Genomic DNA, 12,392 nt, shown 5'->3' with positions numbered 1-12,392 from the left:
CCCCCTGCTGCAGGCTGGGCTAGCAACAACCCCCCCACCTCCACGAAGCAGACACCCAGGCTAGCTAATCTCTCCACCTTCCATTTCTTTATCTTTAAAACAGAGATAACAGCATCTGCTCTGCCTCCCTCACAAGACTATTCTAGAATTAAATGAGGTAACATGCATGAACATACAATTTTAGAACATTTCGATTCATCATCACCTTAGCAATGGACTCCAAACCTAACCAAACTTGGTATAGATTAGATTTACACCTTACCGAAAATAGTTTGCAACTATTCAGAAATTCACTGAAATTATAACTTTTAAATAGACTGCTTTGCATGAGGAATACAAACTCTTAGAGAAAACTCAGTAAATTCCAAATCTGAAGGAGTCTGTCAATTAAAACAACTGTGAGGGAGACTGCTAAATAAATCAAGTCATGGCCCACCTTCCTTTCATTATTTAAAAATGATTTTAAAAGCTCCCAGCTTGAAAGTCAGTAACAGAGGGAAAAGAAGCAAGGGGAACAAATCTTCACGGAAACAGAAGTCAGAAGCCAGGTGGCAGCGCCATCTACAACTGGCAAGGCCTTAATCGCAGGAAATGTGCAGCCTTCCCGAGGCAGCAGACCCCACGCCTTTCCCCACATGCAGACAGACAAGGGCCCAGAGTGCAAAGATGAGAAAGAATTAGCAAGGAAAGGCAAACTGAGGCCTCTCTTCATTCCAACGAGTGGTAACTGAGAGAAGAGGGAAGGGGCGTCTGAGCCAGAACAGCTGTTTATAAGGCTAAGGATCAGTGGAAAAGGCCCTGAATTGTTCCTCGGCCATTCATTTCATTTAAAAGTTAGTCCAGGTTGTCATATTTTAAGATAAATTTCAACACTGCTATAAAATGTAACTTGCTTAATCAAAAATGTGCAGTAGATGAAAAATGGCAAGGACAGGGCTGAACTGCACAGACTCAGATGCAACACCGCCCAGCAACGACGGACCTACCCAGAGCATGACTGTGACCCATTGAGTGGGGTCAGGACTTCTATTAGGGACAAGTCACTGTCACAAACCTCAGTCCCTGCATCAATTTACCCCCGGGAGGTGATGAGCCCTCTTTTCATTCCTAAAACCATAAACGTCATTTAGGAGTAACAGGGACTCAACTGGAGATCTATACTTGGGTGTTCTGAAAGCTATTTCTGAGGAAAATAATAATGATTTTTCACTTTATCTTCAGGATACAAAAATAACTATTGACTCCTTACTCTGTACCAAGTGTTTCACTTACATTTTATCTCTAATGAGCACCAGTAATCTTCAATGGTAAAATTAACCTCATTTTACAGAACAGGAACAACTGAGGCACAGAAAGGCTAAGGTCACACAGCACACATGGTAGCTGCCTGGATACAAACTAGGGCCCTCCAGAACCTGTGTACTCTCCGCCACAGCATACCCCTTATCCAGCTAAGATAGAAACAAACTGAAGATTCTTTAAGTCAGGGGTCCCCAACCTTTGGAATCTAATGCTTGATGATCTGAGGTGGAGCTGATGTACTAATGATAAAAATGAAGTGCACAATAAATGTAATGCACTTGAATCATCCTCAAACAATCCCCCCTTCCCCACTCCCCGCCCCGCCCCCCACCCAGTCCATGGAAATACTGTCTTCCATGAAACCAGTCCCTGGTGCCAAAAAGGATGGGGACCACCTCTTTAAAGGACCACTCTACTCTGACTTCCCTGAATTAACCAGAGTACTGATCCGCTCTGGCTGAAACCAGAGCCTCACTTTTTCTCTTCTCTCCCAAGTGCTGATGATCTTGAAGCTGACGCCGCCATGGATTAGTAAAGAAAGCAAGCTTCAATCAGCGTGCTACAGAGACCATCAGGACATGCACGCTTCCCGCATTTCCCAAACCTTCACCCGAGCAGTTCCGGCCGCGGGAGGCGCAGGCGGCCTCACTTACGTACTCTCATGGCCCCGCTCGGTAATCTCCTCCTGGAGACTCAGAACGCTGGTGAGGTTGATGATCCTTCTCCGGGGGGTACAAGCAGCTGTCATGTCCTTTCGGGACGCATCCTCCACCATTTCCACATCAGAGTCTTCCCGAGGTCTCTTTCTGCAAAGAAGACAAAGAACTGGCAGGTCAACACTATCTTTAAAGTTTTTAAAGTCAGTCAAGTTTTGTCTCGCATTTTGGAGAAGGAAGTAGCTTCTATGCGCCAAATCTGCACATACTGCAGGGGGGCACCTTCCCATGAGGGAGCCAGTCAGATCAGTCTATTCTCCTGGATACTGCTTCTCAGACACCTCTGGGGCCCAAGCAAGGGGCCACTGGACATGGCTCAGCCCAGAGACCTGCAGGGCCTCAAGCAAGTGTGCTGATCTCGCCACGTCTCATTTATTCAGCCCTCCATCCATCACTGTTATATAATACCAACCTTATACAGCCATGACAAGGTGCCTGCCCTCACCATGCTGCCTTTCCAGTGGGACAAACAGCAACAGGAGAAAGATCATTTTAAGTAGCAACAACTGCTATGACAAAAATAAAACAAGGTAATAGAATGATGGGAAAAGAAAAGAACTTTAGATTAAATGGACAAAGACTGTCTCTGGTGAGAGGTGACATCTGAGTTGAGACCTGGGTGACAAGAGGTCAAAGAGCTCCTGCGCCGAGGGACTAATTTGGCCAAAGGGCCACGAAGGGGAGGAGAGTGATGGGCTGGGGTGGCCAGGCTGGTTTCACCCCAAGTGGTTTTCAGCAAGGAGTGATATACTCTGGTTCCTGGTTTAAAAAGATTTCTTTGCTGTGCAGTCAATGGCTCACAGCATTATCTTCCCAAGTGATAAACAGAAATGTCACACTTCCCGGCAGGGCTGTTAAGATCATGAACTGAGCTAATGCAAAGTATCTGGCACACAGCAGATGATCAGTAAGTGTTAGCATCCTTTATTATCCTCTGGAAACAAATCCTTAGGAGTCGTCTTGCTAGACTGACTTGGAAATGAGCAAACCAGGGTGAAGTAACAGGCCCAAGTTCCAGTGGGCATTTAGAGCCAAGGTTTTGGTGGTCAGCCACCAGGTGGACACATGGCCTTGGGCAAAGGACTTCACCCAGAGCTCCAGGGACAGTGCCTGCACACACTGAGAAAGGAACACGTACCTTACAGATTCCAGTGAGATGTCCTTAAAGCACCCACAGAGTGTACACTGAACACCAAAGAAAACATACAGATGGCCAAGCAGCACATGAAAAGATGCTCAACATCATTAAGTATTAGAAAAATGTACATCAAAACCACAGTGAGGCATCATCTCACATCAGTCAGAATGGCAATCATTAAAAAACCTAAGAACAATAAATGCTGGAGAGGGTGTGAAGAAAAGGGAACCCTCTTCAACTGCTGATGAGAATGTAAGTTGGCACAGCCACTGTGGACAACAGTATGGAAATTTCTTAAAAAACTAAAAGCAGAACTACCATATGACCCAGCAATCCTACTATGCCGAGAAAACCGTAAGGCAAAAAGATACCTGCACCCCAGTGTTTACTGCAGCACTACTTGCAACAGCTAAAACACAGAAACCACCCAAATGACCGTCAACAGAGAAATGGATAAAGATGTGGTATGTGTTTATATATAGGGAGTATTACTCAGCTGTAGAAAGAAATGAAATTGGGTCATTTGTAGAGATATGGATGGCCACAGAATCTATCATACAGACTGAAGTCAGAAAGAGAAAAACAAATATTGTACATTAAGGCATATATGTGGAATCTAGAAAAATAGTACAGATGAACCTATTTACAGGGCAAGAATAGACACAGACACAGAGAACAGATGTGTGGACACAGGAGGAAGGGGAGGGTAGGTTTGACATAAATACATTACCATGAGCAAACTAGATAGCTGGTGGGAAGCTGCTATATAGAACAAGCAGCTCAGCTCAGTGCTCTGTCATGACCTAGATGGGTGGGATGGGGGTAGAGGCTCAAGAGGGAGGGGGTTTACGTATACAATTAGCTGATTCACGTTGTTGTACAGCAGAAACTAACACAAGATTATAAAGCAAATATATTCCAATTTAAAAAATTAAATTGACAGTTATTGGTCCAGCGGTTCCTGTCCCCCTCTCTCTAGCTCTCCACCACTAGCCCATGTGCTTCAGGAAGTTTCATAACTTAAACTGAGAAACTCTGCTTCTTCTGAAAGCAGTGGCAACAGCTTGGAGAAGGATGAAGAACCCTCCAGGTATTTTAGGTCCCCGTTCCCAGCCACCTCTGCTGTTGAGGCTTTACTAGAATTCACTATTAAATGATAAATGTGATTTTTTTTTTCTGACATGTTTTCAAATAATGTTTGGAATCATGAACATTTAAGGTTATTTCAAAGGTACTGTGATGGGTGACTCTCAAGCTGTGGTCAAAGGCAGACAGTGGACCATCCCACTGGATGGAGGTGGTGAACAGGCAGAGAGAAGGTGCAAGGAGTTTGTGACAGTTCAAGTTAGAAGGCAGTTTCATCAAAGAACAAAGAAGGCCAGCTGCCTTTCCCCCCAAGATCATACCTGGGGTTCTCGGGGCTGGAAGAGGGCCCTCTCTTCTCAGCCAGCTCTGCAGTCCTCATTGTTGCATCGTCCTCTAAGGCCTGACTCTTCGCAGCCACTTCAGCAGGAGCTGGGATTTCAAGCATCTCCTCATCCTGCTGCTCATCCTGCTGCCTGGTCCCACTACTAGAAGCATCCGTCCTGTGCTCTGGGACAACAGCCTGGGGCTGACTGGACAGGGCCTTGCTCACAGGCTGCAGGAAGGCATCGAGCTTCTGTTCCCGGCAGTCTGTGCGGACCATCTGGTGGGCATACACTCTGTCACCACTTCCAGCAGTGGATGAGGATGTCACATTCGCTGTGGATTTAACTGCTTCCCCAGAGGGGCCAGTAAGACCTGGCAATAAAGTCTGTGCCAAAAAAGAAGATGGTGGGAAGATTCAGAACAAGTAGAGAAGTACAGGCCCCAAAATGGAGCAGAAGCTAGAACCAGGTATAATTATCACTACAGAATTATTATAGAAGGAAATCTGACCAAAATTTGAAGTACGAAATTAAAAATACACAAATATAGGGACTTCCTTGGTGGTCTGGTAGTTCCCAATGCCTGGGTTAGATCCCTGGTCAGGGAAATAAGATCCCACATGCCACACAGCATGGCCAAAAAAGTAATAAAGACAGAAATAGACAATATAAAATCAAAAATTCAGCAAAATCCTTACAATTTAAAAATTGGTTTGATATAAAAATACTCATGTAAAGCTCATGTTTTTGTCCATTTTTTTGTTGCCATAAGAGATTTATTGTGGTAAAATATGCATAACATAAAATTTATTTAACCATTTTCATGTGTACAGTCCTGTAACATTAAGTACATTGACAACATTGCGCAACCATCACCTACATCCATCCTCCCAAGTGGAAACTCTTCCCTAGCTTCTGGCAACCACCTTCTGACTGTCTATTTTTAAATATATGTATTTCCTACTTCCGTGCACTGGTAAGGCCTGGAAGCAGTAACCACCCAGTAGCAATGAGGAGCGCCCCCCCACCCCCGCCCCTCAATCCCAGATCACAGTTTCTAAATACCATTCCCCACTAAAATGAAGCAGTTCTTTGGAAAAGTGGCCAATTTCAGGACATGGGCTGGGAAACTATACAGTGAGCCTACAAAAATCCTATCTTATCAGAAACAAGGAAATTATCAAAGATTCAAGTAACTGGGTTAAAAGGACAAGAGCCCCAGCCTGAAGTGGTTTCAGCTGGTCAAGGATGAAATAATTTAACTACAACTAGTTGAATTATGATGTTTGTTAACAGCTATGACAAAATACTAGAAGAGAAAGAAAAATGGAGAGGAAGAAAGGAAAGCAGGAAGGAGAGAGATGAGATAGGGAGAAAAAAGTCATCAAACGGACACTGCTAGGACACCAACCCACTTCCCCACAAACTGATCACCAAAGGCAAAGAACTCAGCATTTATCTTTTCTTTCTGGCATAAACTGTACTTCAGGATAACCTAATAACTAACGAGTGAAAATTATTTGCTACAGAAAAAATTGGTTTATTAATAAAGAAGAAATGATAAAATCAAGAAAATCATAATCTCACAATCTTAACGAAATAACTGGCTCAGGCAATGACCATCAAGGAATGGTGAAACTAATCACTAATGTGACCTTCATGGTGAAGGAATCAGGCAGTCGGCAGCTGAGCCCAGATGAATCTTATCATAGCGATACTTACTTGCCATGTACTCACTTCATCCGCCTGTGCAATCCACAAGTGGGTTTGGGGAGGCAGAAACTAACAAAACTACTTGGCAGACAGTCACTTTAAAGTCCAGAAAAGTAAAACACCTCGTCCAACATGACGGAGCTGGAACAAACCACAAGCACCACCAGGGTTCCCAATTTTCACACCGAACGGCAACCCAGCAAACCAGGGCTGCTGCTGCCCTGGCCCCAGGAGCGAAGTGCAAGGTCCAAGCTGGGGAGGAGGAGGAAGGCAACCCAGGGCCAGAAAGTGAGGAGCCAGGGCAAGAAGGTGTTCTGAGGACCCCAGGGGAGCGGGGACAGTCTGAGTTTGGAGACCTTCACCCAGAACAGTGAACCGACCGACAGAGGCGGGTCCTCTGATCCAGAAACCCACCTTCCTTCTAAAGATACACGGGTCAGAACCCAGGCAGAGTTATCTCGGGAAATAAAATGGAATCTAACAAATCTGCCTCAAGCAGGACAGGACAAGCAGGGAAGTCAAGAGGTTCGTTTCCTGGTAGAGCCACAGACGCCCCCGGGACTCTGGTGAACCCCTTCCTCCAGGCCTCTCCTCCCCTTCCCACCAGCCAACCAAGGCCCAGGTGCTGGTATTTCCAGATTTCAACTATTGATCAGTGATCAGAGGCACGTCCTCTGTCCAGGTTCCCTCCTCACTTTGCCCAAGTCCCTGTGGGTTTCCATCCGCTTTCCATGCTGTAGCCAGAGAGCTCTCTGTAAAATGCAGACCAGATCCTGTCCATTCCCATCACATTGAAGTCTACACTCCTTACCTTGCTGATAAAACCCCTCGAACTGACCTGAACTCTGCAGTGAGCGTAGGCCTTCACACATGCCTTCACACATGCCCAGTGTTGCTTAACCCCACCTATACATGCCCATGCCTGGCCAAGCTTTTAAAAGCTACCGACGCCCAGACCCACCCCTGAGACAGATTTACTGGTTCGGGGAGGGCCCAGGTGATTCCCATCAGGCAGCCAGCATGGAGAATGCTGACAGCACGCTGAGCATTCAGATCCTCAACACCTGTTATCTTGCAGCCCTCCCCCACCACCCGGTTGGGCCTGTATCCTCATCCTCTCCTCTGCCAGAAACACCCTGTGCACCCCGGTCCCCTTCTGCCCACCTAATTCCTTCTCAGCCTTGGGGCCCAGGCACCACATTCCTTCCTTCACATTTCTGAGGCTCAAGTCTGGGACAAAAGCCCCCTCCCTCCCCAGTCTGCTTTTCTCTCACGTGGGATGTGGACTCTAGCCCGTGGGTGCCTCAGTGAAGGGAGGAATCCTTCTCTGCTGCAACCCCAGCAGCCCATGAGGGGGCTTCTGCGGGTATCTGGGGAGGGAGCAGTCAAGGGCACTGAGGCTGAATCAGCAACAATGGATGAAAACCACCGAGAGTTACAGAGCCCTTCCATTTCAGCACCCGCTCTGAGGGCTCACGCACATCCCCCGCTCGGCCCCAACAACCTGCAGGTGTGCAGGTCTCCGAGCAGGCGCGGCTGCCCCAAGGGCACTCTGCTCACTGCTGGAGCCCACACCACCCCCTGTCGAGGCTCTCTGCAGGTAACCATGAATGTTCTTGGGGAGACTCTCACCTGCTTGGCCATTTTGAAAGTTTTCAGAGAAGCAGGGCTCACAGAAGCCCATTTCCTGCTTGCAGGACCCAGTGTGACTTAAGCAGGGGAAAGGCTCCATTTCTCTAGTTGCGGTGTCCACTGGCTTCTGATGAACCCACTCTCACTACTCTGGGCAGTCACCTCAGAGCTGCAACCAGACACTGCTTATTGTACAGATGGGGAAACTGAGGCCCCAGAGAAGGGGAGCAGTTTATAATCAATGCTCTTAGAACCTGGATAATTGTAGTAAGTTGAATGGTGCCAGGTCCCGGACCAGACATTTTCCACTTGCTGTTCACTAACCACTTATAACTGTCCTTGGGTGTGGGGGTGACCAGCTCCATCTTTACTGAGGGAGATGTGGCGGTCAGGGAAAGTCAGTCACACAGTGGTAACAAGGCCTGACTAAAGGCCCTGCCCAGGGCCCTGCCCCCACACTCTGCCCCAGATATGGGGGATCAGCCTCCTCTGAATGTCTCCAGTGGGGAATGCAGGGGAGAGGCGCCCCACTCTGTTTCAGACAGCCCCTTTTCCTAGGAAGGCGGTCTAAGGCTCTCAGAAAGAGGCAGAGAACTCAAGGCCTTACGACTCCAGGCTCAGGGGTAACACCATGAACCTTCAGAGTTGGGTTCAAGAAAGGTGCTGAAAGAAAACTATCAAAGTGGGACTTCCCTGGTGGTCCTGTGGTTAAGACACTGAGTTTCCACTGCAGGGGGCATGGATTTGATCCCTGGTCAGGGAACTAAGACCCTGCATGCTGCAGGTCATGGCCAAGAAAAAAAAAAAGAAAATTATCAAAGAAGTAGAAAGTCCTATAAGGCAACAGTGAAACGTCTGGGCACTCTGGGTGACAGGGCACATTTTCAGAGGCAAAGGCACCGGAGATAGAGCTGGGGAGGTCCCCCCACCTGGGTGAAGTAGGTCCTGGAGGCGTTGGAGCCCAGGAGCCTGTCCTCGATGTGCTGCTGCAGCCGCTCCAGGATGCTCTCCTCGTGCAGGAAGTGAACTTCATGCTTCGTGGGGTGCACATTGACGTCCACATTCTGGGGGCTGATTTCTAGACTGGCAGGAAAAAGGAGAAGAGTTACATAACACAGTGAGAAACGCAGGGGAAATTCACTCAGTCTTTGCGGTGGGCAGGAGACTTGGGGAGGCCAAATGATGCCGTAGTTAAGACTTCAAGGTCAAATCCAAGTGACCTTGGCTCAAATGCTGACTCTGCTACTTGAGAGCTGAGTGGCTGTGGGTAGGTTACAGCATCTTTCTATGCCTCGATTTCCATGCCTGTGAGTTGGACCTAATACATGCTGGGATTAAATTCATGTAAAGCACTTCGCATGCACCCGGCACATTTATCATCCATCAACTGTTACTACCATCACTCCAGAGCTAGCGGAATTTCTCATTCCATAACTCACGGCCAAGGCATTTAACAATTCACTGACCAGCAACCTATTAATATGTCTTTTGTTACCCAAACTTTATAGACCAGAGTGTTTCAATATTCATGTACGTAACAACTCATCAATGACAGGTGTCAGTTTCCGCGAAAATTTCCCACCCAACAATGTGTTAACTTCTCAGGACTGGTTCTCCCATATGTAACCATGAACCTGTCCCTACTTAACTGTTCAGTATTATGTGGAGATAAAAACATATACAAAAGTTAATATATGAGAGAACTTTCTAACATTAAAATGTTGCACAAAAGTCAGTTTAGAGTCTGTGCCATCAGCTTACTGCCTCAGGTCAAAGCCAGCATCTATCACTGCAAGCTCCGATAAGGGAGCATGGCGGTGTGAGGTGTTGCCGGTAGAGGGCGCTGGACGAACCCGTAGGAGAAAAGGGTTTCTCTGCCAGGTTAAAGCAGGTTCCTCTTGGTTCAGGCGCAAGGCGATGTTCACCTTTGTTTCACTAACATACTGCCTGGCACAAGGGAGGCTCTCGGTGGGATTCTACAGCAGAAGTGAATAAATAAAGGAAAACTGTGCCTTTCACCTGTGAAAAGAACGGAACACCCTGTGCCAGTGGGGTATGGGGCTCACTCTCACTGGGCTAATAATTAACAAGTCCACGGCTCTTTCAGAGAGGACAGCGGGACAGAATTTCTCTTCCCTACGAGTTTTGGGTGAGGAATTCAGGGCTGCCTTACCTGAGGTACAGGAACGGGTGTGTGCTTTTGGGCAAATACGCTGCATACACCGTTTCTATGGCTTTTCTTAAGGAAGCTGACTCTACCAGACGGTCTAGAAAATACAAGGCAGTTAGCTCCTATCGGTCTTAAAGGGTGAGGTGACAGGTGCACAGCAATACCATGCCAGGACATCAGCTCAGGAAGAGCACGGCTGGGGTGACATCCACATCCGCTCCCCTTTACCATCATGGTCCCCCAGCACCTCACTGGGGGCGTGGGGTCCTCCTCTCCCCAGGGCAGCAGCAACTGCCAATTCTGCCTCCCTGCCCCCTTCCTCACCCTTCTCCAGCAGCCCAGGCTCAGACCCTCATTCTGCAAATATACACCCTGGGCTACAAGCAGGGAAACAAACGCTCGTGAATAAAACTAGTACCAGCTCCCCGCGGTAAGGACCACCACTGGAGCCGGTGTGCCGAATGGTGGGGGAGGCGGCAGCCACACTGGCTCAGGGAGCTCCAACTCTGGGGTAGCTGAACAGAGACTTACGGGCAATTGCATTTTCCAGGCATTTCAGGGGGTACAAATCTCTGACTGCGTGCTGAGAGTAATTTAGGAGATGAGGTAGGCTTGAGAGGGTAGAAAAGGATGAAAGCTGGAGAGAGAGGACTAAAATCAGAGGAAGATCTATTCTCAGACAACACGGCTCTCTTTTCTCCCCAGACTCTTGGCCTGCTGACGATCTGCTGTCCTGACCTGGTGGAGTGGAGGATGGGTCACCTCTCTTTATTTCCAATGAAAGAGAGGCAGTGATCTTATGAGCGAGCAGACTATTATCCTGAGTGCTCACCACGTCACCACAGCTGCCTCAGTGATGTCGCTGTGCTGCGTAACCTAACAAAAGGGGCCCTCCGCTGAGGTTTCTGAACTTGAGACATGCTGGAGGAGTGTTCTTTGTCCCTGCCACCCGAGGGAGCCTGCCCAGTGTGTAGATAAGTGATCGACATACATAAGAGTCTGACCTAACCTCTAAAAAGTCTATAAATAATAAATGCTGGAGAGGGTGTGGAGAAAAGGGAACCTTCCTCCACTTTTGGTAGGGATGTAAATTGGTTCAGCCGCTACAGAGAACAGTACAGAGGTTCCTTAAAAAACTAAAAATAGAGTTACCATTTAATCCAGCATCTGGAGAAAATGAAAACTTCAATTCAAAAAGATACAAATGCACCCAAAATTCACAGCTGCAAAGACATGGAAGCAACTCGAATGTCCATGAACAGATGTGTGGACAAAGAAGACGTGGTGTATATTTTTGTAAGCGTTTATGTGTGCATATATATATATATATATATATCACAGTGGGAATATTAGCCATAAAAAAGAATGAAATATTGCCATTTGAAGCAATATAGTAAATGAAATAAATCAAAGACAAATTATTCTATCACTTTTGTGTGGAATGTAAAAACTACTATAATTGAACTTATTTACAAAACAGAAACAGACTCACAGACATAGAAAACAAACTTATGGATACCAATGGAGAAAGGAGGAAGAGGGATAAATTAGGAGCATCGGATTAACCAATTCACACCACTGTATGTTAAACAGACAACAAAGATTTACTGTATAGCACAGGGAACTATATTCAATATTTTGCAATAACCTATAATGGAAAAGAATCTGAAAATATATACATTAAGTGTATAACTGATTCACTTCACTGTATACCTAAAACTAATACAATACTGTAAATCAACTATACTTCAATTAAAAAAAGGAAAAAACACTGCCTGCACCTAAAATACCCCCTTCCTGTGCCCTGCTGGGCAATTTCCAACAGCGGGTCTTGATGTAAGAAGAGAACAAAGGTCTGCCCTGGGCCTGCTGGTAAGGCTCCGAGGCCAGCAGGGAGGAGGCTGCACTGGCTCACAGGGACTGGGATGCCCTCTCTCGGGCATCCTTTCAGAGGCAAGAACCAGACTCCACAACTGGCAGCCAACCCTGAGCACGTGTGAGAGGACTGAGGAGACTCAGAGCAGAAACTGTAACTACTTCCTAATTAAACCACATTTCTGCATAAGGTTTCCCTGGGTGTAATCAAACCTGTGGATAAGAATTTCCTCCATGGCCCCTTAAAGTTCCCTGTGGAGAGATTTCTCCACGTAGCTCTTTCTCACTTACGGTTGATGAAGAGTAAGAAGATGCACTTCTTCACTGAATAGTTTGCATTGGATATGTAGCCATTCATTTTGAAGGCAAGGGTTTTATCCTCACATCCAACTTCTATCAATTCTCTGGTTGGAAAAGAGAGAAATTTTGAGGCTTTT

The 12,392-nt window shown here is 46.8% G+C and overlaps 1 protein-coding gene across 3 annotated transcripts in view; it reads right to left on the bottom strand.

Moving 5' to 3' along the window:
- Window positions 1-12,392, bottom strand: part of MLH1 (mutL homolog 1) — an 84,525-nt gene that overhangs the window by 57,083 nt on the left and 15,050 nt on the right. For all 3 annotated transcript variants that reach the window (XR_008200659.1, XM_052653134.1, XM_052653194.1), the window contains exons 9-13: window positions 12,247-12,359; window positions 10,084-10,177; window positions 8,840-8,993; window positions 4,563-4,951; window positions 1,960-2,108 (exon numbers count right to left, since the gene is read on the bottom strand). Coding sequence is in view for 2 of the 3 variants with exons in the window: in XM_052653134.1 (XP_052509094.1) it covers window positions 1,960-2,108; window positions 4,563-4,951; window positions 8,840-8,993; window positions 10,084-10,177; window positions 12,247-12,359 (899 nt within the window). In the remaining variant the exon portion in view is untranslated. The remainder of the gene's footprint in view (window positions 1-1,959; window positions 2,109-4,562; window positions 4,952-8,839; window positions 8,994-10,083; window positions 10,178-12,246; window positions 12,360-12,392) is intronic.

This window comes from Budorcas taxicolor, chromosome 1 (genome assembly GCF_023091745.1).
Source record: "Budorcas taxicolor isolate Tak-1 chromosome 1, Takin1.1, whole genome shotgun sequence".
Classification (NCBI taxonomy): Eukaryota; Metazoa; Chordata; class Mammalia; order Artiodactyla; family Bovidae; genus Budorcas; species Budorcas taxicolor.
This window is presented reverse-complemented; position numbering and strand designations above follow the sequence as displayed.